Source organism: Empidonax traillii, unplaced genomic scaffold, assembly GCF_003031625.1.
Source record: "Empidonax traillii isolate 1590-97213 ecotype Southwest subspecies unplaced genomic scaffold, ASM303162v1 scaffold42:size1813164, whole genome shotgun sequence".
In the NCBI taxonomy this organism is placed as follows: Eukaryota; Metazoa; Chordata; class Aves; order Passeriformes; family Tyrannidae; genus Empidonax; species Empidonax traillii.
In genome coordinates, this window is record NW_020955235.1 from 1364237 (window position 1) to 1388314 (window position 24078).

At 41.7% G+C, this 24078-nt stretch overlaps 1 protein-coding gene across 8 annotated transcripts in view; it reads right to left on the minus strand.

The window, feature by feature from the left end:
* Positions 1-23734, minus strand: part of MAP3K20 (mitogen-activated protein kinase kinase kinase 20) — a 96312-nt gene extending 72578 nt beyond the window's left edge. For 5 of the 8 annotated variants that reach the window (XR_003570616.1, XR_003570617.1, XM_027878488.1 and 2 more), the window contains exons 1-2: positions 23625-23731; positions 16869-17058 (exon numbers count right to left, since the gene is read on the minus strand). Coding sequence is in view for 6 of the 8 variants with exons in the window: in XM_027878488.1 (XP_027734289.1) it covers positions 16869-17027 (159 nt within the window). In the remaining 2 variants the exon portion in view is untranslated. Of the gene's footprint in view, positions 1-16868; positions 17059-17293; positions 17403-23086; positions 23133-23624 lie in introns of those variants that run through there. The other 3 variants (XM_027878487.1, XM_027878486.1, XM_027878490.1) reach the window with 3 other exon arrangements.
* Positions 23735-24078: the final 344 nt, after the last annotated feature.

The following is a 24078-nucleotide window of genomic DNA, read 5'->3' on the forward strand; positions in this document are numbered from 1 at the left end:
CATTTTGATTGAGCAAACGTTTCAAAGCAACAAATTTGCATCCAAAATTATGTCCTACACGAATCCCAGAAACTATAAGTGGAAATATACAGGAAACTAATAAATTCTCATTGCTATATAATCATCTTACCATTATTTTAAATCCACTGGTTTATATCACCAAACATTTCTCATTTTTGGAGCTACTGTGGTAGAAACACACTTCAAATACGTTGTATTGACTTTTAGGTTGCAATCTTGGAAAAGAAAAAAAAAGCACATTTCCAAGACAACTCAGTTCTGTTAAACTGTCATAATATAAAACAGGGAAGGAATATGGACATAAATTTGTTATGTGCTCTTTCAGGCTCCCCCCATCTTATGAAATTTACTTTAAAATAATTAATTTGCATCATGCAGCACCAAAGGACATGCTAGTAGTAAAATGTATTGGATATCGACCATTTGAAAAGAAAACTGAGTTAAAATAGAGTATAAAACTTTTTATAGCAACCCTTGCATGTAACTTGGCACTTCAAGGAAGAAGGCTATGGGGTTAGAAGCACTAGGCAGTAAATTCAGAATATGCCTGTCAAAACACTGCAAAGGCTTGCTCAGCCCATGGAAAAAGCTTGGTACAAGTGAGAGAAGAGGCTGTTAACAGACTGACAAAACTAAGCAAGGGCACTTTCTGCAGAAAATCCTTACAGAAGGTTTAATAAGTTTGAAAAAAAAATTGTGTTACAGTTACACTGTCATTACAACAAAAAAGCACAAAGATTATGGACAAATAATTCACACAGATTTCAACTAGAAATCCATAATGTCCAAACATATCCCACAGCAGTCTTACATTTTGCAGCAGACAACTTCTATAAGTGCTTAATATTAAGGTACCTGATAGAGGGAGATCTGACAAGAAGTTTACTTTGGATTTCACTAGTGTTATTCACACATAGTACAAACCTTCAAAGTACACATAAACTATGAATTTGTAATGGTGTAAGAGTTTAGAAGTTATCAATGTCCTGCAATACTCTAAATATTTAATTCAGACAGATTTGGAGTATGAAGCTGCCTCCAGCTGCAAAGCAACACCAGCAATTGAGTAGAAACAACAGATGAGTGGATTAAACAGCAGGACTGAAATACCTGAGCTCCCATAGAGCAGTTTATTTTCAGCAATCATCATTTCTCTTCTCAGTGCTAGGAAATTTTCCCAGTTACTTGCAATCATTTTGAACACAAACCTGCTTTGACTATGGAGAACAGTAACAAAAACAACATCCCTAAAATACAAGGGAATAACAAAATGTAAAACATTCTGACTCCCTGCTTGCTCCACAGGTGAGAAGGTATCATGGCTAATATGCAATACCTGAATCTTTTCAGGTCACAAAAATGGAAAAATATCCAAGGAAATTATTTTTGAGATCAGTCACTGGAAGTCTTGTAAGCACCTTGCTGGAAAGACAGTCCGGTATGACAGTGATGGGCAAAACCCACCCCTCTCAAGGAGCCGTGGCCATACATATCCAGATGGAGCAGTGATTTTTCTGAGATCTGCACAGTATTTGTAAGGAATCTGGATAAGATAACCTAGAAGAAGTCAAAGCTCATTATATAGTGTCTTTTGCTGAACAATTAGCATAGACTCCAACAGAGACAGCAGCAGCTGTACTTCTGCATCCTGATCCACTCCTCTAAAGCAGCTATGATCTTTACACTAAAGTATTTTTCCATCTTGATCATGAAAACTGTAATTTAACCAAGGAAAATAAAACCCATCATGTTCTTGATGAGCACTCATTTAAAGCCTGTCTTAGAGTGGATAAATCCAACCTACTGTAGCTAATGATAGGGATAGCACTTGATGGGGATCCCTCTTATTGGAATCACAGTGAACGTTATAATTCCAGAAAACGTTTCTCAACCAGACAGGCTGAGCCCACTCTCATGAAAACAGCACATGGCAAGATGTGTTACCCCACTGTTACATGCTAACAGCAAATCACATGTGGTTTTGTTTTCCACACGGGCTACCACAGCTCTGTACACGGCTCTGAAAATTACCTGGCCCTGCAGAAAAGGAAAGAATTGCTCCCTAGCTGGAATCCATCTACTTAAAAAAGACACAAAACTTTCAAAACAGAAATTCTGGCTGTGACTAGCAGGCATAAAAAGAAAGGAGTGAAAGTAGTTGCCAACTACTGATGTTCCTCTGCTGAAGTGACTGAGAGTCCCCCCGAGGATGAGAGGCATTTTTTCTTGCCACATTTACCGATGCCATAACACAACCTCATAACATCCAACTTTTTCAGGAACATGAGTTGTCACCATAATCTGAATCTCCGACTGCTGTGCATTATCTGAATTACATCATGTTTTTATGTACAACTGTCCAAATAATCCACCATTAATCATGCTGAAATCTTCACCACAGATCTGCTTCCAGTTCTGGTTTCACCACGCAGTAGCAACAGATCACCTTACTTCCTGAATCCAGAGCAGCAAGCTGTCTCTGTCATTTACCAAGTCCTCTTTCTCTTCACCAGGACTTAAGCAGTAAGCATCCTTCCTCAGGTTACAGCCAGATCTCCCTTCCACCTAGCTGGAATTCCCAAGAACATAAGCAAAAACATCCTCTGGAAACCCAGGACTTTTAACTCCACCAACACCTGACTTGCACCTTCTCCAAGTACCACTGTCCTTCAACCAGGACCATCCCATAAAGCAATAACCAGAACAACATACTTCACAGCAGCTCTCTGTCTCTGCCCACACTACCATCTAGACCACTATGGATCAGAATCTCCATTTCCAACAAAACTAAAGTTTCAGTACATAAATTCCTTTCCTGCTTTTCAGAAAAGTTATTCTTCTTTGTCTAAGATTGAAAATTGTATCTTACTCAGAAACTTGGCTCAGATACTACCCCTACTGGGTAGTGATGGTCAAAAAATAAAACTAGACAAAAATCCTGAAATTTTAAGCTTTTCCTTTATGAAGCATGGACCCCTTGTTTATTTTTTCTTGGGATTCTCCAGGCTACCTTCATGATAGCTCAATCTTTTTTCCACTAGGACTAAGAAAAATTCAAATGAAACAACGGCTAAGATATAAACCTTGGAGGAAAACTACCAACATTTTAAAAATGCTTTTAAGTGTCATAAAACATTTATTAGTATGACTGTACTATATATTTCTGACACGTAACTTCAGCTTTTCTCCTATTTCTCTTTGATGAATTTCTTGTATACAGGACTCCCTATCTTATCTAGGCTTCTTCATAGCTATCTGCTTACATAGATATGGCAATAACAGCTATTTCATTTCTAATCCTTGTTATGTAAGAATAGTGGCCAGCCTCAAAATAATTTTTTTTAAAAGGCAGTAACTTGAATACTAGTATCTCTGCACTCTGCAGAAAGTGGAAATCCAGAAGAACCTACCTAGAAGGGTGAGACTGATTACGAAGTGACCTTTGAAGATACAGTTGCTTTGAGTTTCATGAACAGACTTATAAGGAGCAAAGAATTCACAGGGTTTTGTACCACCACAGGATACCAGATTAAGCCAAATGATTTTCTCGTGGCTCTTCTCCAATGAAACAACAATATCCCGTGCCTGTTCCTTCCCCAAAGTTAGGACAGAATGACCAGAGGTACTGTAACCTCTACCAACGTCTGTGTCAAAGCCTTGGAGTTTGAACCCACTAGAAAGAACAAAACTGAATAATGAGCCAAACTGAGAACACAAAGCCTGAGACCTGCTCCAACTCCTTTGCAATAGTTTGGTGGAACAGAGCACATGCAAGTTAGGAGCATTTCCTCTAGGGAGAGCTGGAAATGAGGAAAATGAGGAAAAAAAATCACAGCCTATGCATACCATTAATTCTCAAATATGTACAAAACATTTCTGAGAACTGCTCTAACTCACAGACATGAATAGACAAAAATCCCTAAAAGAATACAGATGCAGGAAAAGCGGTAAATAGAGGACAGTTGAATGCAAAAGTAACAGCACCACAATAATACTCCATGTTGCAACACAATCTATTTTAGGGTAGACATGTAAGGGGAAAGAACCTCTTGCAACCATGTTCAGCTTTAGCATTTCTCTATTTGTCAGTTTCTACTTCCACACCAGTAATCTGCACCTTCAGACTTGAATTTTTTCTTTCATTATTTAGTAGAAAACTTCCAGACACATCAGAAATCAATATCAGAGGAACATCACACCATACCCTAATGGGAAATTAGTAACATTTGTAAGAGGCCAGTTACAAAATGGAGATAAATATTTTGTGGTTCCAAAACAACCGACTTCCTCCATTGACCTGCACTGTGCTTCGTGAGGACCCGCAATAAATGAAACAGCAAAGAGGAAGTGGGAACGCTGTATTACATGAGTCCACAGGGACTTCAGGATCGGGGTCACGTTGTGCAGAGTCCAACAAAACCTCTCTCTGTGCCTACTCTGGGCTGTACCTGAAAAGCTGAAGAGAAGGCATCATGCTGCAGCTAATGACAATACCAGTCTAAATCTGAGTGCAGCAGGGAGAATTTGCATCTCTTCCTATTCTAGAAATGCCACAGTCCTTGCACAATTACTGCTTGTACAATTGCACAATTAACTGCTTGATTTATGCTCCGAGCATGATAAGGATTAGATTTGCAAAGTTCAGTACAATGAACTGAGCTCACAAGCTGGATCTGGGGCCCAGGAGCTCCGTGATGTCTTGGAGGCACACAGCACATTCAAACCTGCAACAGGTCCTTTGGTGTGGAAGAATAACAGCATCCCATACACCACAGCTTCCCATTTTCCAAAGGCAGAGGTATGTAAAACCTTGTCTAAGACACCGGCTCCCTTCAAGGATCAGACACAAGAAAATGTAATTTTACATGCCACTTTCAGGTCAAGCAAGGTTCAAATGACTTTAAGCATTGTCCTTCATCCAAGCAAAATCATCCTCTGGCAATACTGACAACAAAGCTTTGCTGCCTGAGACAAATCTCTGTAGAAGGCTCAGCAAGGACTCTTTTCCACCCTATCAGAATGCTGTACAGCTACATGACATTTTCCTTCTCTTTCTGCATGTGCTGCTACTGTGCTGCTGGCCTGCTGAGGGTGTTCACTTCTAGCAGACAAATCTCTAATTCCAGGGAAAGTCCTTCCTTCTGCCTGGGAAGGGAGGGAGTCAAAAAAAAAAAAAAAAATGCAGTATTGGCAGGAAAAAAAGAACCCCGAGAAACATTTTTTCTCTTCATGAAGAGTTAGTAGCACCTTGCAATTATTATACAGTGTTACTATAAAGAGGGTTTGGCTGATCTCATATATCTGGAAGACAGTCATAACCCTTCTGCCTTTTTTCCTTCTTGAGTTTGAATCGTTACACTTTGAAGGGCTTCAAGATTTCTCCTCAAGGTCAGTTTCATCAATTATCTCTGTCTTTAGCAAATCTGGATATAATTACTGTAGTTGGCTCTGAGGGGAGAACATGACACCATTCTGAGGTCACTGTTGTGCAGAGCAAGTGTGATAGTCTTGCATATTATTGCAAACCTTGCAAATATTATTTTTAAATATTTCAACCATTAATTATTCCATATTGTATCCTCAGGGACAGCAGAGATCTTAAGCCTTTAGAAGTGTCCTGCATCTTTTCATATGTCCTCACTGTTTAGTTTAGACTAACATACCATTATTATTGTGTACATACAAAAAGAAACCATGAGGCATAAAAGCCTTTTGAAAACATTGCTTTTTTATTCAAAATCTCTACTGAATTCAGAATTTTGATGGGTTGAAGTAAATGCTGGTGCTAGAATAGTATTGAAGTTGTAAAATTAAGATCCCAATTCTTCCAAATATATATTTTAAGATACACAGTTTCTTTAAAATGTGAGGAAGCAAAATTCCTCATTCTTTTAAGACCTATGTACAGGGATGGGTTTTCACAAAAATGAACAGCCTAATCAGGGTGAAGAATCCTCAACTGAAAGCTCACAAAGGGACCCCTCTATCCCTCATCCATTTTTTCATTTCTACTTTTCTCGATAGGGGTGTCTCACCAGAGAACCTGAAGAGTGAAAGATTTAAAAGTATAGGACTGAAATCCATCAACCCCAGCCTTATGGTCCAAACCCAAGCAGCTGCCAAATCCAGAGACAGGAATGTATGCTCACTTCTGCCTAATAAAATTTGAATCAAACACTTTGCATCTGATTCTCCATGTGAGCTTTTATGCAAACTTCTAAAGTGCAAGGAATCCTGGGGTGGAAGAGCTATTCTGAGAGCTTTCACATAGTTCATGTAATTAGGGAAACCACTTCCTTTGATTGTAAGTGTTCAAAACAGCTGAATTTCTTCTTTCAAAGGACTCTGTGATTTGGGTCATCTCTTTTGCTCGCTCTTTTATGTTTCTCAAGATGAGAGGTGAGACTGTAGAGCATATTATTTAGAAAAAAAAAGATTCCACTTTTTGTTTTAGGGATTGAACTTCAACTATTCAAAAGCTTGTCATTTGGAAATCTATCTTTCTTTCCCTCCCTCTGTTTCCTTCCTCTTCTGATAAGCTCTTCAGTGGCTCAAGCGAACGTAGTCCAAAATGCCAATTTAAACCTAAGGGAAAACTGAAATATGGTACATAAAGGAAAAGGGACTCTCATTTTCCTTTGTGCGGTTGTGGCTGAATATGTAATTATAAAGGAGCTCTAGCAGCAGGATCTCAGTCCCCATGTCACGTTTACTTTTTCAATGGTTCTAAATATTGACCAAGCAAAAAGGCAGAAATACAGACTTTTAAAAGACAAACAAAGCAGCTGCCCTGGCCTTTTAAAAGGGCTTGGCAGGTTCTTCCTTTCCCAAAAAGGGACCTCAGGTCACAGTTTCAAGGCAATGACCATGTCCCTAGAGCTAACAGCCGATGCCAGCGTTGCTACAGAATCAAGTGTCACTTGCTCTGAATTTCTTGAGTCAGGCACCCTGTTAGTGCTGTTACTTCATGTTTGTCTCGCTAACAGCTGTAACAGGCAGGCAAGACCCCCCTTCTCACCGTACAGCACAGAAACACAGTAAGGAAAAGGCAGATTTCATACTGCAGATTTCAGGTTCATAAAGTAACAACAGAATGCTTGTTTATCCCAGGAGGACTGAGTCTTATTCACAGTTGGTTAAAAACTGCAGGACTCCTTCCAGAATTACAGTGCTTACAGGGAAGTGGTTTGCAATGGGAACAGAGTAAACCACTTGGGACACAGTGCCAGAAACCGTATTACTGCCAACTTCTGCACAGGACAGATGCGACATCGTCTTGGAAAGAAGATCTTATAATAAAGACTTTGGTACAAATACATAAACAACAGAGAAAACAAAAATTAAGAGCAGAAATCCAAAATGTGTGGTCCTATTGAGTAGGGTTCTGGATCTTGTATTTGCCTTTAGGGCCCTCACAAACTCTTACAGGGGGTACTAGCAAGGCAACATCCAAAAGAAAGAGAAATTCAACAGCTCCGGATTTTAGCCATCTGTTGCTACATACTTAATATCACATGCAGCATCTCAGCATTCACACACACATCATCACAAAGAGGCCAAAAAGCCTTCCCTTTGGCTTAAGAGATTAAAAGAACACAGTTCACAAAAACTGAACCCCACCAATCACTACTTATAAGCCATCATCTTTAACAGGACTGCCTCAAATGCATCTGATATTACTAAAATTAAGCTTGTTATATCATTAGACAAAAAGTGATTTCTGTGCTTTTTCCCCTCTGACCACAGACAGGCACGCTCTATACTTTCTCTGCTTTACTGTTCTTCCAAGACGAAAAGATAACCTTATGGAAAATGTCAGTCATTCACTTGAGGGTGCAGCAATTAGATTATTTTAACAAATTTCCAGAACAACCTACTCATCTCTCCTATACTGCTTCTGCCAGATAATAATTTGCAGAGCGCCTCAGCTTTCACTGAAAGGCTGCCACGCGCCCAGCCTGCATGTCTGCCTTTTGGTTTTACCAGCTCCAAAAGCAACTTCGTACAAGCAACTGCATCTTGTCTTCTGGTGCCTACCAGGAGCTTCCTCGCTTCTCCTACAACAGCTCAAGGGTTTTTACAAACCATGCTTATTTTTGATGTGGCTACTGGAAACTCAGGTGCCCAATACACAAAACCCGCAGGTATTCGGTCAGGTGTTGTATATCATGACATGTTTTTTTTCTCTCCCTTGCCTACATCGTTTAGCCACAAGGAACCCCAACTTTCAGAAGTTTTGGAGTAAAATACATAAGCAACCAGAGGGAGAAGAGAAGTGGGGAGGTATGTGGCACTGTTCCCTTCAGTGACATCAAGGGGCCAGGCCCTACTCTGCCAAGGAGGTGCAGCCATAAGGGAGGCCCCTCCTGTGTGCAAGTCACCCAGTTTCCCTGATCTTCTTAAATAGAAATTATGCAGAATGTAGATTCTCTACACGCTAACCTAGTAAACAAACATGTATTTGCAAATAGGATTCTTCCCCAGTAGCTGGACTGTAACTGATGAAACACTAAAAAGTTTAGAGGCAGCTGGATCAGAAGTGCAGCTCCATATATGCTGTTATTGGCCTCATCTCCTTGGTGTGTTTGCACTGTTAACTGAATATGACAGAAAGAGTTAACACTAAAGCTGTTCTCTGGGCTCCTCTGCAGCCTCCAGCTAACATAAACAGGTCTGAAAGTTTCTTGTTACTGTTTATATTGTCATCTCAAAAAGGAAACTTACTCCATCAGCACCTTAATAAGTGGCAATAGGTAAATATGAAATAACTTTTACAGTCTTAGTTTTGTCATGACAATAAAAAGACGGATTTTGAGGCTTGCCTTAAAGTTAGGATACATATTTTTTTCCTTCAGCTTTGTTTTCAGTGAAATTTTGTGCCCCAGACCCTTAAACTCACATGCCGACAGTCTAAAATTAAGGAAAAAAAAAAGGCAAGTAAAGTAGGGCCTGAGTGTTTAACTGCCCTCCTAAAAAGGACAAAACATGTTGCTCAAGATTCCATTGCTACCATGTGTATAGCAGGTAGTTTGGGGACCCCAACCAGAGTCATGGCATCCACACGCAGCTTTGAATAATCTATGGAAAACGCCCTCCAGGAGAATGATGGTCCCAGACTCACAGAATCACATCAACTCCAGCACAGATTCCTGACTTCATCTGAACCATCACACAGGCATGCAGCAACCCAGACATTCGTCATATTCAAACAATACTTCCACACACCTCAACAGCAACTCTGGAATTCGTCATTCCATATGCTGCAGTGAGTGCAAGCTATTTAATTAGCACCCCCAGGAACTGCAACACCAACAGATTTCAATGTGGGTCACAGACAACTTAAATTGTCAGCTGTCCCTCTAAGTACTCAAGACTCAAACATGCAATCACCATCTCTAAAGTTACCACTCACCTGCCATTCCAATTTTCTACAGTAACCTCATTTTAAGAAAACTACATACTTAGATAAATTTCTACATAAGTCTAAATTGAACCAGACCTCAATTGTTTGAGCCTGCAACAACTTGTAACAGCAGTTGGAAGAAAAAGGATCTCTTCTACAGAAAAGCTTCAGGACAGCTTAAACATCCAAAAATACTATTTTGCAGTTAATCACTTCAACAGAAGCTTGGGGTCAGAGAATGTCGTGGGAGGGGAAACACAAGAGCCGCCATTTGATGTTAAGGGTTCCTGGCATGGAGAAATAAGCAACACAACCTCTCCTTCAAATTATAAATAACAACTGAGTCCATGCAAAGAGAAGACAGAAAAGGGAGAAACATACCTAAAGCGAAATTAAAAATAAATAAATACATAAAAAACACTAAAAAAACCACCACCAACAACAAAACCAACAAAACAAAAAAATCCAACCAAATAATAAAAAAAAATAAACTCTCCCCCCCATTCCAAATCGTGGATAGCAAAATAGATAATAAAGAATGCTTTCTAAACAATCAGAGACAGATTTTCTCCCTATTCTAAACAAAATTGATTCATAATTTGTAGGAAACAGGCTTGTTGTTCACCTGCAGAGGTTACACCTTCTGGAAAAAAAACCAACCAAACAACAAACCCAAAACACAGAAAAACTCACCACCAAAATTAAAGATAACTGAGGCAATAAGGTCCAAACCCCACAGAGAGATCAGGTGCACAGTAAATTCCTGTGACTCAACCAAGCTATAGCAGCTGTACCTGTACCCCTGATCAGCAGCAAATGCAAGATAATGCCATTTCTCACATACAAAGTTTAAGGCAATTCAAAAGACAAGCAAAAGGAATCGACAGACATATCTAGTGCATCTTACTTAGCTTACTAATTTGTCTGTTTATCAAATTTATTTATATACCAACTGTTCAAAGCTGGCCACCAGTCAAGAGAAGGACGTGTGCACTTGACCCTTTACAATTCCAGTAAAAAACCTGGTGGTTTAGCTATAAAGAAAGGATAAACTTCTTAAATATGGCTACAGTAAGATTCCCAGCACGTGTGAAATTACTTTTCATTTACTGCAAGCTAAGATGACAACACTGTCAGTTATTATGTCTCAACTGATTCAAAATAACTTCTGAAGCCACAAATTGCCAGTCTGGGTCCTGACACGCCAGTTTCACTGATGTCTATTTCAAATTAACCCAAAATTGGCTTGATTTAAAAGAATGTGTATACACAAGCCTGTGTAAGTAAGAATCTCAAATTAAGTTGGTCAAAAAAATCTAGTAAGCCACACAACTAGTACTACAAATACTCACTATTTACACAAAGCAACTCTCAAAGACATTACTCACCTAATGAAAACATGGTATAAAAATGTTTAAATACACAAGTTAAAAAATCCACTACAGTAAAATATAGCAGAACACAGACCAAAATGTTTCTGTGTCTGGATTGCTACGTTTCCAAGATTGTTTTAGGAAGCAGAGACACAGGAATGAAAGTTCCTAAAATAGAGGAAATTAAACTAAAGCCTGTTCTTCCCAAGAATAATTGTATTCTGGCAATGCTACATCAATTTTCATTATACTGGTGTCTCCCAAATACCAAAGGGGTTTTGAAAATATTTTGGTTGCAACCCATATGCCACTCAACACTTACAACACAGTCTTACCCAAAGAACACAGAAAATCTCATGCAGTGGCACCTGAAAATATGACATGTATTTACTAAATAAAGTCCTCCAGAAAATACCATGTGAATGACAGCCAAGAGTAAGGCAAACTCAGAATCCGTCAAAAATTTATTGCAGAAGTCTGTGCTATCCGAAATTATTTATTCTCCAAGATACAGAATACACAACACCTGGAGCATCTGAAGCAATTTTGACAATACCCAGTCTATAAAGGGTTCCGAGTATCCTCTTGACACCTTCTGGGAATACCTTAGCACCAAAAGGAGCGCTCTAAGATAATTTCTTTACCAAATTAAAAAACAGAACAAAACAAAAAACCAAAACAAAACAACAACAACAAAACAACCAAACAATTAAAAAATTTAGAAAAAAAAAAAAAGAAAAAAGAAAATCCTGCAAAATAACCACTCTGTAAAACAGAAACTAAGACATTTTAAGACATCTCTCTAGTATAATAAATATAGTTTTATTTCCTTTGAGCTATTAACAAGATACAGCAGAATTTCTTTAAATTAACAAGGGGTTGGAAGGGTTCCCATGAAATCACTCACTGCAGATATCTCTGAGAAGTTCACATATTTGACTACTACACTTTGTGTATCTTCACAGAGCCCACACTCTAATCCCTCTCTCACTGCTCATTAGCACCTGCACCAAAGAACCATGAGTTGGAAACGGGGTTTGTCATTCCTGCTGTAGTGAGCTGGAACCAGGTAAATTCAGACATTTTCTGGCAGGTATTATCTTGAATCATTCCCAGTACATGCTGACTCAAACATAAGAGAGGTAAGGGGATAGGAGCCCCTAGAAAGAGCTAATAATATAATTAAAAAGTGTAAAAAAAATTGTTCTTCATTACAGCCAGGACTCAGTGTGGAGAGCTGAATATTCAAGGCTGGCACCCATACCAGCTATAAACCGCAAGCAAAAAGAACGTCTACTATTTTTAGTCCTGTCAGAACCAAGTATCAATTTCAGTTTGGTTTGCTTTGCTTTATTTTACTCTGTTGTTTTTCTCTTGTTACTCTTGAAAGTCATTCCCAGTTCCTACTCTCATGACCCACATTAAAATTACCACATGCTCGCTTTTAGCACTACAAACATGAGTGAGGTAAGTCTAGTGACATGCATGCGGTTAGACTTAACTCAGCCCCTTCAGAAGGTAGAGGTACAATCCCTGTTTTCTGGACATTTCTTTTCAGAAGTCGATCATAAAAATAAGTGAACGCACTGTATTATATTCCATAAGAAAATTTTTATAAAGCATTAAAAGATCTCCTAAAGCTTACTGCACATGCATTACATAAAAGAAACACTGGCAATATAAAATTAACTTCCATGGTAGCCAGACTTCAGGCAATACAGCATCAAAACTAGAGAAAACATGTTTTTATTTTTGAGTCTCATAAAACTCAAATGCATTACAGAGACACGACTGAACAAGGCATGCATAGTTAATCCTACTCAATTTAACATCTTTTATCCTCAAGTTAGTTCTCTTAGTTCACCAGAAGTATTTAAGTATTTCCCAATAAGATTACAGTTACATTTTACTAGTTTTTTTCCACCACACTCCTGCAGTTTGCACAGACCACTGCCAGTATTTTGGAGGAGTCCAGGAACAACTGTACCTCATGAAATCAGATGATCTTATACCCAAGTACCATGATTGTAATGGCTGAAGCAAGCAAACCAGAGGCAATACTGCTGCTCATCAATAGCACAAAGACAGCTCGTGGACCATGCAATACTTTCAAAGAGCTGTGATATTAAAATTAAATTCAAATTTCAGGTAAAATTCCAGCAGGAATAAATCTCCTGGTGAAGAACCACGCTCCAGATGCCAACAAACTGCCATCAAAAGCACAGCCTTCAAAAGCAGTGACAAGTAATGGGTGAACTTCAAAGATGTACAATCAAAGGAGGCGAGTGCTCTTTAGTGAAAAGCTAATGTGGCAAGGCATAAAAACAACATTTGTAACACTTCACTCCAGCAGTTATCTGCTCAAGATAATGGAGTCAAAAGAACTGCTAGCAATTTGCAGAATAAGGACCCTGGGCCCAATCTCTCCCATTCATTCCAGTGGGAGCCAAATTATGGGCTTATCCAATAATTCATATAAATCACTCTCAAAAATGCCAAATAACTTCCTGAGTAGTAGGTGTGCGATTTTCTTCCATGAGCAGACACAATTACCACTTAGGGCAAAAGGAGCAAGCACAGACCCTCCTACAGGAGGCATTTTTACTCCGACCACATGCATCACAAACATCACACCAACAGTTTGATTTTCCATAAAACAATTCACAAGGAACTCCTGTTCCCTGCTTAAAACCTAAAACTGTTAGAGTGTTTGTACTAGATAGTAAAATGGCAATTTAATTTTGGTTTTGCTGCTATTTAATCACTCAGGCCACACTCCTATGTTTTACTTAATCAGCAGAAGTCTTGCCCAGTTTCAGATCTGATACTCTAGTCAAGGCCTTGCAGCATATTTATTTTTCTCAGCAGACCTACTTAGATGTATTTTATTCACATAAACACACACCTGCTCCTGTAAAGTCACATTTTACTGCCTGTCTATAAAAACTTAATGCCCTGCAGAGGTATTTCTTGGATTTTAAACAGTTTTGAAGCAATCTGTCAGAGCAACACTCTTCCAAGTATTTGTAAGTTTTTCTAAACACATATATTAGTGTGCTGTGCTGGAACAAAAATTGCCTTGTTTCATATGTTCGAACTTGTTAGCCCCTTGACTAATATAAAACCTTCAAGATCTTTGCTGGTTGTGATTGGCTTGTTTAATGAAATGACACACAGATACAACATATTTGCAGAATGATACCACAGCTCTATTAACTTGGCTTGTGCCCCTGGACTTGGCTAGCATGAAATTCCTCTGAGCAAGCTTTTCACAACTCTCCTCTGTTTTCCCTCTAATCAGTTGTTATGGATTATTGGCAGCAGTTAACAGAAATACAAGACAGTCATGGATTTAAAAGGACACTTCCTTTCAAATAAACCAGAAAGAGTAATAATTAGTTTTCTGGACTAAATGCATCCAAATATCTACTAAACACATACAGTTACAGCAAGTAACTGTATTTTTGTATTGTTATCAGAAGAGCCATTGACTCACCGTGACTTTCAGTGCAGTTCAGTCACAGATGTTCACTGTTGTGATCACTACAGAGGAACATATTACCCATGGAAACATTTGACAGCCATTAGGGTCAGAAGAGACCTTTTGGCCACCAAGGTTGGCCTCTGGTACAGCACAGGCCACCATACCGCAGCAAGATGTTACTGTGTTGAGCTCAGAAACAATTGTCTAAAAAGACATCTCAATGAGAAGACAAAGAAATTAAAAGAATCCTCCATTTCACTCCTCCCATTTGTAGTCTGTGCCAAGCGTTACTCATCCTCACTCCTGATAATTTGTGCTTTCTTTTCCATTCTAATTTGTCTGACTACAAATTCTAACCCTTAGTTTTTGCAATAACTTTTTGCACTAAACTGAGCCCACCATTTTCTCCATATGACAATGCAACTTTTGTAAATAAGGTCTAATTTTTAAGTCTCTAAAACTGCTGACAGACTGTTCTGCCAAAGCTTCTTAGACTTACTTAAGGCATCACCACTTGCCTCTCCGCTGCCTTGCCAGAAAATTTTCAAGAGAAAGTGCCCATACCAACCTGGTCGCAGCCATAACCTGTCTTGTTTAGTTTAAGTTGCAAATGATAACCATTCTGAAGGAAAATAAAATTTGTGCTGGAAGGCACTTCCTCTCCTTTTGTCAACTCATGCTGATGGATGACATTCATCACCCCTTTTCGACACCACCACTGCCCCTAACTTTCCACTCTGTGTTTTGCAAATCCCCTTGGGCTGCCCTTACAGTTCATTTACACTCTTTTAAACACAACAAAACCACATCTGCACCTACTGCCTAACAACAATTCGCCCAGTCCCACATACCAAGATAAAGCACACCTGGTTCTTAAAAATGACTTGATCCTCCTTTGGATATGCAACACATTTAACCAAATTGCACAACAGTACTATGATATGACCTCTTAATGAGTTGCAAGTCTTCATTAATCCCTAAATAAATCCTTATATTATAATAAATTCTTTCCAGCGTATGGTTTCCTTTTCCTACTGAACAATCTGTGTTCATTATTACTACAAGCTGAACTTTGTGTTGGGCTATTTTAAAAAATATATTTCTGTTGAATGGTCCAACTGTGTTAAGTAATACATAGAACTGTCCTTCTTTCTCCATCCTTTCCCATTCCGTTAAGGTTTATGCCATCACAAGATGTAGTAACGTTGTTTTTAAATTTACTTTTAAAAAATGCTTAAAGTATATAGCAACAAGTCTATCCTAGACACAGGTGTAATCCCACCTGAAACGCACATAAAGATATTTCAGAGACCATTACTGAGAACTGCAACCCAGATGATTTTTAAGGAGCACGTTACTGATACTGCATAGCATCAATTTTACTTGTCTTCATCTATTTCTAAATTGAAAAATAATAGAAATAAAGAGAACAGCCCAAACTGACATTGGACAGAATGTATAAATCTTCCACCATCCTGGAAAAATCATGAGATCCTTCTCCATTATTTTAGACAGTAACTTGCTTAATCATGATCAAACATTCTTATCACATCACTAAGCATGGTGTAATCATGACAGCTCAGTTGCTGCAGCAGTGGATGAACTTTGGTGTCTCATTATTTACTAAGCCTATTATGCCTAGCTCTGCTGTCCTCCAGCTTATAACTGGCTTCCTAAAATACTTGGAGGATACTGTATACAAGTTAGAAATAGTCCTGCTGGAACAGCAGTCCAGTAACTGTGTTGTTCATCATTAGACTGCTGTGTCCTCACTGCTCCATCTGTGGTGGTGACCAGCAGGCAGGCTAGAGCACTGTGAGGACCACATACACTGTGTCTCTACTGGAACTGTACAAAGCTGAGGGGTAAAGAGGATTTTCAGGCAAATCTAAAAATCTTTTTAAAAAAAAAAACACAAAAACCAAACAACAAACCAACTTTAGTTAGTACAGGTGCCTCTTCCCTCAGGATTGCCAAGGACCTGTCCACCTTTCCAGGTGCACAGGACGCCACAAGGGTAGAACAGTTAGACAGTTGACTGGTAGAACAGTTAGTCTTAAAAATATCTCATTGCGAGGCCAAGCTGAAGTGTGGCTATGACTAACTAGGAGCTATGGAGCCCTAGATCAAAACCTGCAGTAGGCAGGGAGGAGACAATGCTAAGCCTATAATGAACATACAGATATGAACCACAACCCTTAAGAGACCAGAAGTCATGAGGAAAAAACAGAATCAGGCAGTGACAGTGGAAACTACCTCTCCCTATCCAGCAACATGCCTGCTGGCATCAAGGGAAAATTACTAGCTCCACAGGCACAGCTAGCTCTCCTTCTCCTCAGGGCCAGGGCAGAGAGGAGCTGCTAAACAAAAAAAGTGGGAAAGAACAGTGAACAGTAAAAACAATAATGGTTTAAATCAGCCCCCTCGGCTGGGACCACTCAACTCTAATGTCATCCACTTACAAGGTTTTGTAATGAAACAAAGAAGCCAAAGGTAGTTTGCCTGCATTACCCAGATGGAAGACACTAGAAAAAATTTTTGCTCTTGTAACCACAGCAGACAAAGTGAATGGAAGGTAAACTTTTACCTCTTTTTCTATTTTGAGCAGCTTCTTTACCGCCACCTCCTTGTCCTGAGAAATCCATCGGGCTCGGTAGACACTCCCGAAACTCCCTCCACCGCAGTTCTCAAAAAACTGCAAGTCATCAAATTTAATTTGCACAAATGAAGCACTGGTAGACGACATCTCATAATGACAAAATATACCACAGCAAAACCTGTGAAAAGAAAAGCTTTCATTAACAAGGGTTTATGGACTTTCTTACCCACGCCCAGACACCCCAAAATCAGAATCACAGCACGCTACAAGTAAAATCCACAGGGCACGGGAGGAAAACAACCTGGGAACTCGCACTCCAACAGGCTGCGCAAACGTTTGTGTAACTTGCACGAGCTATCAGGAGCAGCTGGGAGACAGAAACGACCAAAAGTATTCCTCAGAGGGATACTGACGTTTCCCGAACACCTTGGAAGCGGCTCTGCGAGAGGCAGGCAGGTCGCTGCCTCGCCCGTGGCAAGCGGAGCGCGCCGACAGACAGGAAGCGTGCTGCGGGCTCGGAGCTTGCCTAGCAGCTCAGGCACGCCAGGCACGCCGCGCTCCCGCCGCAGTGTCCAGGGAGGAGGCACTCGCCGCCCCGGCCGCCGAGCGGGGCACCGCGACACACCGCGCACCCGGGGCGAGGCCCGAGCGCTTCGCACACGGACGTGGAGAAACCCGGCCCTGGTAAATCTCTGCTCCCGAGTGACTCAGTTCTGTTTGCGTGTTGTAACAAAGCGCGAGTACAAGGTAATTCATCTGTGTTACAATATGTGAAATTCTGCAGCCCGTGCCAAGACCGGTGTCGGCAGTTTCAAGAGATGATCCCAAGCCTGCTGACGGGAACAGAACGTCCCTCTCCGAGATTTCACGGTGATAAAGCTTATGGCCGTAACGAATTTCAAGAAATATTATCACCTAAATGCATGAAGAATGACTAATTTTAGGTTTCCTTTTTTAAAGATGTAAGATCAGAAAGCTCAGGTCTTTAGTGGGAGTGCAGGACATGGCATCCTCTAGATCCATCTGCAAGCCTGCTACGGGATCATTTCAGATGCACCAGCTTAGACAAAGTAGTTTTAATTACCAGCAAAAGTTACTACACCTGCAATTAATGAAAGTAAATTTATCAGCATAAAATGAGAAATGGGTTTGAATGAAACAATCCAAAAAAGAACCAGAGATATTGCACTGCTGATGAAAACTACATGCCCAGTTTCAATGGTAAATGACAGTACCAAAACATACTACGTTTTCTCGGAGTCTCCATTCTATAGGGATTTTTGAGATGGAATCCACACACTCTGTGTTGTCCGGAGCTCGGAAATGCACTTGTAATACACCTAATACTACGGACTGCCAAAATCCCTTTATGCCAGTCCCTTCTGTAAGAAACACAAAGATATTATCTGCCCCCTGGCTTCCCCTATTGTGCAGCTAATCTGATTAAAACTGAGACATCATTTGACCAGGAATTTCTGTCACTGTTTGGTTGCAGCTATTCTCCAAATGAAAGACAAAGATACCAACGCTTTTCTACGTACAGCATAAGGTAACATCAAGCCTTTCTGAAACTGCCTGCTTCATTTTATAACTCTTGACCACCCATAAAGGTAAAGGCAAACGCTGACCGTACCAAGACAACTTGACTATGTTTACAAGAAGGCGTTTTAGGAAGGGGCAGATTTCAAGCCTTTCACTGACAGCCTGCAAAGCTCTCAGGAAGGGAACATGAATGCTCTCTCCCTAGCACTGTGAGTCGGAGTAGTGGTTACCAATGGGATAAGAAATCAAGTGCATTCTTTCAGTGCTCTGCAGCCCCTTCCCTGATACAGGTGCCCAAACTCTCCTGCTGACCTTCAGTTCTTGTTTTAACCTTGTTGCCGATGTTAGATTTCCTGCCATCCCAGAGTCATCTTTTGCACCATCCTGCATACATTTTCTTTAGAGAAAGCTCAAATTGGTCACTCCTACAAACTAAGAGAGTAGTGAAGCCAGTTTAAACACTTTGCTCTTTGCCAATGTTGCTTAATTAGCAGATCTCCAGGAACAAAAGCTCATTTGCTCTGTTTACTCTGGCAGTTACCCCACGTTAATGCTGTGTACATGGTGTCTCAAGCATATGTGATGCTTTATAGATAAATAAAAAAGGTCGGCTTCCCAAACCAGAAACCTCACAATTTAAGGCCACAGCCCTGCATATATTTATGGACGTGGGTAATTACACTTGAGTGAACAATCTCCTTATTGACAATAGAATTAGTTAGAAGAGTGATGTTACTCATAGGCAAAAGCATATGCACTGACTGGACCATAAATTTAACAGTGAAGTGGGAACAGCTGATAACAGATGGCTGCATTTGGGATGACAGAAGGAACAGAAAACAAAGTGAAAAGAAAAATACATCATAGGAAGCAAGTATTTCTGGCCTTCACTATCTGAATTCAATAGCTCTGAAGAGCTGTCAAATTATTTAACATTATTGTTCACCCAGAAGAACCAAATTACCCATACAAAACAGTAAATTATCTGATTTCTGGAAGTTACACCAGCACAGAAAAACATGCACACCAGACACTTGGTAAATACTTTCTGATGGGTCCTCCTTACCACTTCAAATTTTACCTAACATTCATGCACTGGCAACGCACTGCCCGGCACACAAGCATTTGCAGAAGCTACTGTTCCTCCTTTAAACACCTCCCCAATTTCAAGTTTACCTACAGCAGTCAACCAGCTGCAGATCACAAAATGAATTAGGTTAGAAAAGATCTCTGAGATCACTGAGTCCAACCTATGACCGAACACCACCTTGTCAACCAGACCATGGCACCAAGTGCCACATCCAGTTCTTTCCTTAAACACCTCCAGAGATGGTGACTCCACCACCCTGGGCAGCCCATTCCAATATCTAATCACCCCTTCTGTGAAGAAACTCTTCCTAATGTCCAATCTGAACCTACTCTGGTGCAGCATAAGACTATATTCTCTTGTTCTATTGCTAGTTGACTGGGAGAAGAGGCTGACTTCCACCTGGTTGCAACCTCCTTTCAAGCAGTTGTAGAGATGCTATAGGCACCAGCACACAATAAATTATTATTATTTAAAGAATGATTCATTGGTTTGTATTGGGCTCTTCCAGATGCTTTTTTCCAGAGAAAGTAGAGGAGACTTCCAAGGGACACTCTATTTGGAGATTTGTAACTAACAACAGCCTACGTTCGTTTTCTCCTAGATGAAACAACAGACCTGTTTAAACATTATTCCATGTTTTCGGATGCAAGGTAGTTAATCCTCAATTAGAGAGATCAATCTCTTTGTTATGTTTAAGAAAACAACTGTTTAGAGTAACAACTGCACGTGAGAAATCTGCACACAGTCATTAACTTGTCATCCTTCTTAAACAATCTGAGTTTATACCACTGGTTAAGAGGAAAAAAGTAGATCAGGTATTTCAGTTAACTCCAGAGTCTTATATTTGTATCTGAAACAAGCACAGCATTACAGCAACGCTCGGCACCTCTTCACATCTTCCACTTCTGCAGCCAGGAGAGCAGTCCTCTGCAGCAGGGTCTCCAGGCTTGGGGCTGGGGTAGTGGCAACTCTCCCACACACAGCATAAGGCAGGTTTGGCACCCACACCACCCTTCCACACTCACATGGTCTCAAATGTTTAATCACCATCCTTGCGTAGCCAGGGGAACACTACACTGACTGACTGCGTTTCTTGTTCTTAACTAAATGAAAACACAACAGTTCAGAAACAGTGAATGGCAGGTGTTTCAGGAAACAACTCAACTGCTGATTATTTCAGTTATTCCTGTGGGATCTTCCTGAGGGAAAAAACTTGCTCCTTTTTCTGTTTTATTTCTAATGGTTAACACAAGCTTATGATCTTGCAGCAACATCTCCATCTTCTCCTGGGTCTTTTTTTTTCCCCTCATAGTAACTTACTTGAGCATAGTGTTAGAAGCTGTTCATTTCAAACCAAAAGTGCTGCTTTGGCAGCATTTAACACTTCAAGAAATCATTTAACACTTTTTAACATTAGTTTTTACCATGTTAGTTCTATTACACAGAGTCACTTTGCAGCAAGCCATTATGTCACCACAAGCTCAGTTCATTACACTAATAAATGTAGGTGTAGGAAAACATCTGCCATCACTGGCTTCTTATGATTACAGTAGTTTAGGGGATTAACCCATGTGGGGGCCTGACCCTGCTGAGATCCCACACTGTCTGCTCCACCCAGGCCCCCACAAAATGAGGGCACCCAGGCAGACAGGCTGCAGACCAACCCTGCTGAAGGCTGCCCTGCATCTTACCAGAGTGACACTGGAAGAACTTGTACCTCACACCTCCCTACCAACAGGCTGCAATTTGGGCAAGTGCTGCCATGACCAACACTCTGCTTTATTCCACGTACAAACCAGAAGACCCTTCCATTTGCCATTCAGCTACCATTCCCAGAGTATAGAGAACTTCCACTTGAGGGACTTAGAAGTAGGAGGCAGGAAAGAATTCAGCACAAATTGCACAGTAACTGCAACTCATATTTTGCTTAGTGCGTGTCTGTGGAACTGAAAATTGCATCCCTCATCTTGCACGTGCACCTGACACTGCTCAAGCATTCAATTACTTCAGGAACATCCTTTGTAATTTGTTAAGGGGAACAACCACGCCACTCGCTGTTCTCACTTCACTGTGTGGTTCCATGAAGCAGGATTCAGTGCTTCTTTCAGGAAGGCACACTGCCAACATATTGCCAATAAAGTAGTAGCACACCACACTTGTGCTATCTTAAAATACACAGCCAAATGTGCCAAGTTTCCTTATTTGGCAAAACAGCCCATTTGCTTTCAGTATCTTTGAACATCCATTTTTAGACCCAAATCATCCTCTGTATCCAACATGGCCTACAGTCCTTGAACATATCAACCTGGATTTTTTTCAGCAGCATATTTATTTAGTCTTTTAAAAAATATATATCTAAAAAAAAATTCCACAAACAAGTCCAACAAACTCCCCCCCCCCAAACACATGGTTAGTCACTGTCTTGTCCAAATAGAAAACAGAAAAGGGGTTACTGTGATATCAAGCTACAAGAGATACTGCAGAAAGAAGTTTTGAGAAGTAAAAAACCCCTTAATCATATCTTGAACTGCTGATGGATAAGCCACAAACAAACTCCAAGCACAACTCCAAATTAAATATATCCTAATCTTCTAATCTCTCCAGAAGTTAAAATAAAGTCAATAGCCCCTACAGTTAAAATTTCTTAATCAGACTGAGGAGCAGCCCTGCAGATGGTGAGACTGCCTACCTTAGTTACAGAAGCAACAACATTTGAGCCTGTCCTTTGTCAGAACCTAAGAATTATGCATAACTTCCATTAATAACATTCCTAATTTTAATTTAATTTATACAAGCACTGCTAGAGAAAAAGGGCTCAACTCAGCCTAAACAGTTTGAGTACTTCAGGAAAAGAATTCTTTTCAACCCAAGCTGCGTCAATGGCAGACTGAAGGGATTAAAGGCTTTGCTTTAAATAGAAAACATTTTATCTCAGAAAAACCCTAAACTGCTCACTTCACTTACATTATACCTTGTAAGTGATGCCTGACAGGAGTACACACACATGCAAGAAAGACAGGGCAGCTAAACCTGCATACAGGCCCGTAGCAAAGCTCTGTCCTGACACGGGCCAGACTGCAGGATCTGGGCCTCAGTTTTGTCAGCCTTCCCCTCCGTCAGTGAGCCAGGCTCTCCAGGGTTACCATTATTCACACACTGCCACCAGTATGCAAAGCACATTTCTAATAGATAAAACAACCAAGCTTCTAAGGACTTACAATTTAAGGACAAAGTCCTGAAAACATCTAACTGCATGCCTCCAGCAGAAAGCTATGATGTTTTCAGGCAGTGACCCAGTTAATCCAGTGCTTTCAAATTATTTCTGCTTCTGGAACTTAGAAAAAGTAATGATCCATGGCTTTCCCGATGGCTCTGTCGCTAAAACTCCCAGCAGAGCATGCTGGATACAGGGGTAATGGATGGCTCACACACACGCGTGCTTAATGAAAGAGCATGCTGCTGGAAACGAGCTAACTTGAACAAACACAGCAAAAAAAAAAAAAAAAAAAAGATCGCCAGTTTACTTTAAAAATGAAGGAGAAAAGGAAAAAAACGGAGAGAATGAAAGACACACCTCAAAGCCCAACCCGGGTGATTTCATGCCCAAAATAACAGCAAAACGCAGCAGGTGCCCGTGAAGTGAACACGTTTGAAACGCGGTCTGAGCGGCGCAGGGGTGGCCGAGGGCAGCAGCCCCTGGCCGGACGCCGACTGCTCGTGTCCCGCTACCCGCGCCCCTGCCCGCCGTCACGGGCGGCCGCCGCTGGCAGCACCTCTCTCTCCGTGCCGGGCCGTCCCGCCTGCCCGCCCGGCTGCCCCCGGCTCGGCCCGTCTCCCGACCCCCGTCCCACCGCGCCTGGGCGCCGCTGCCTTCGCGGGGGGTTCTCGGGGGCGGCGGGACGGGGGCGACGCAAGGTCAGGCCACGCCGCCTCCCTCCCCGGGGCTTCCCAAGTTGCTTCAGCGCGGGGAACGTCCAAGCCGGCGGGGACACCCCTGGCACGGCACGGCCCCGCCGGCTGCCCCCCCCCGCCTCCCTCCGCCCGGCCGAACGCGCACCGACCGCGCCGCCGCCCCTAGCGCTGCCTCCGCGGGAGCGCCTCGCCGTCCTCACCTTTCCCGAGGGGCTCTGGGCTGGCGGGACCCGAGCGGCGCCGATCCCGGAGCCGCCGAGGGAGCTGCAATCGGCGCGACCGCGTCTCCCGCTCCGTCCCCCGCGCTTCCGGTTGGAGCCGGGAGCGGAGCCGCCGCCGCCCCCGCGCAGCCTCGCAGCGGCGCCACCCCGGGCCCCGCGGGGCGGCGCGGGCAGCGCGGTGCCCCGGCTGCAGGGGGCGCGGGGCCGGGGCAGGGCGGGCGGTCCGGCGCGGAGCGGAGCGGCCCCACGGCAGCGCCTCCGCCCCGGGACCGGGGGTGCGTGTGTGGCGGGCGACGGGCAGCGCGTGCCCCCCAGCCTCGTCCACGACACTTGGGGTTACGGGGCGCTGGACGCTGTGGTGAGGCTGGCGTGAGGCGAGCAGGACGGAGCATCGGCTTCACGGAATTATAGAATCACGGAATGTTCTGAATTG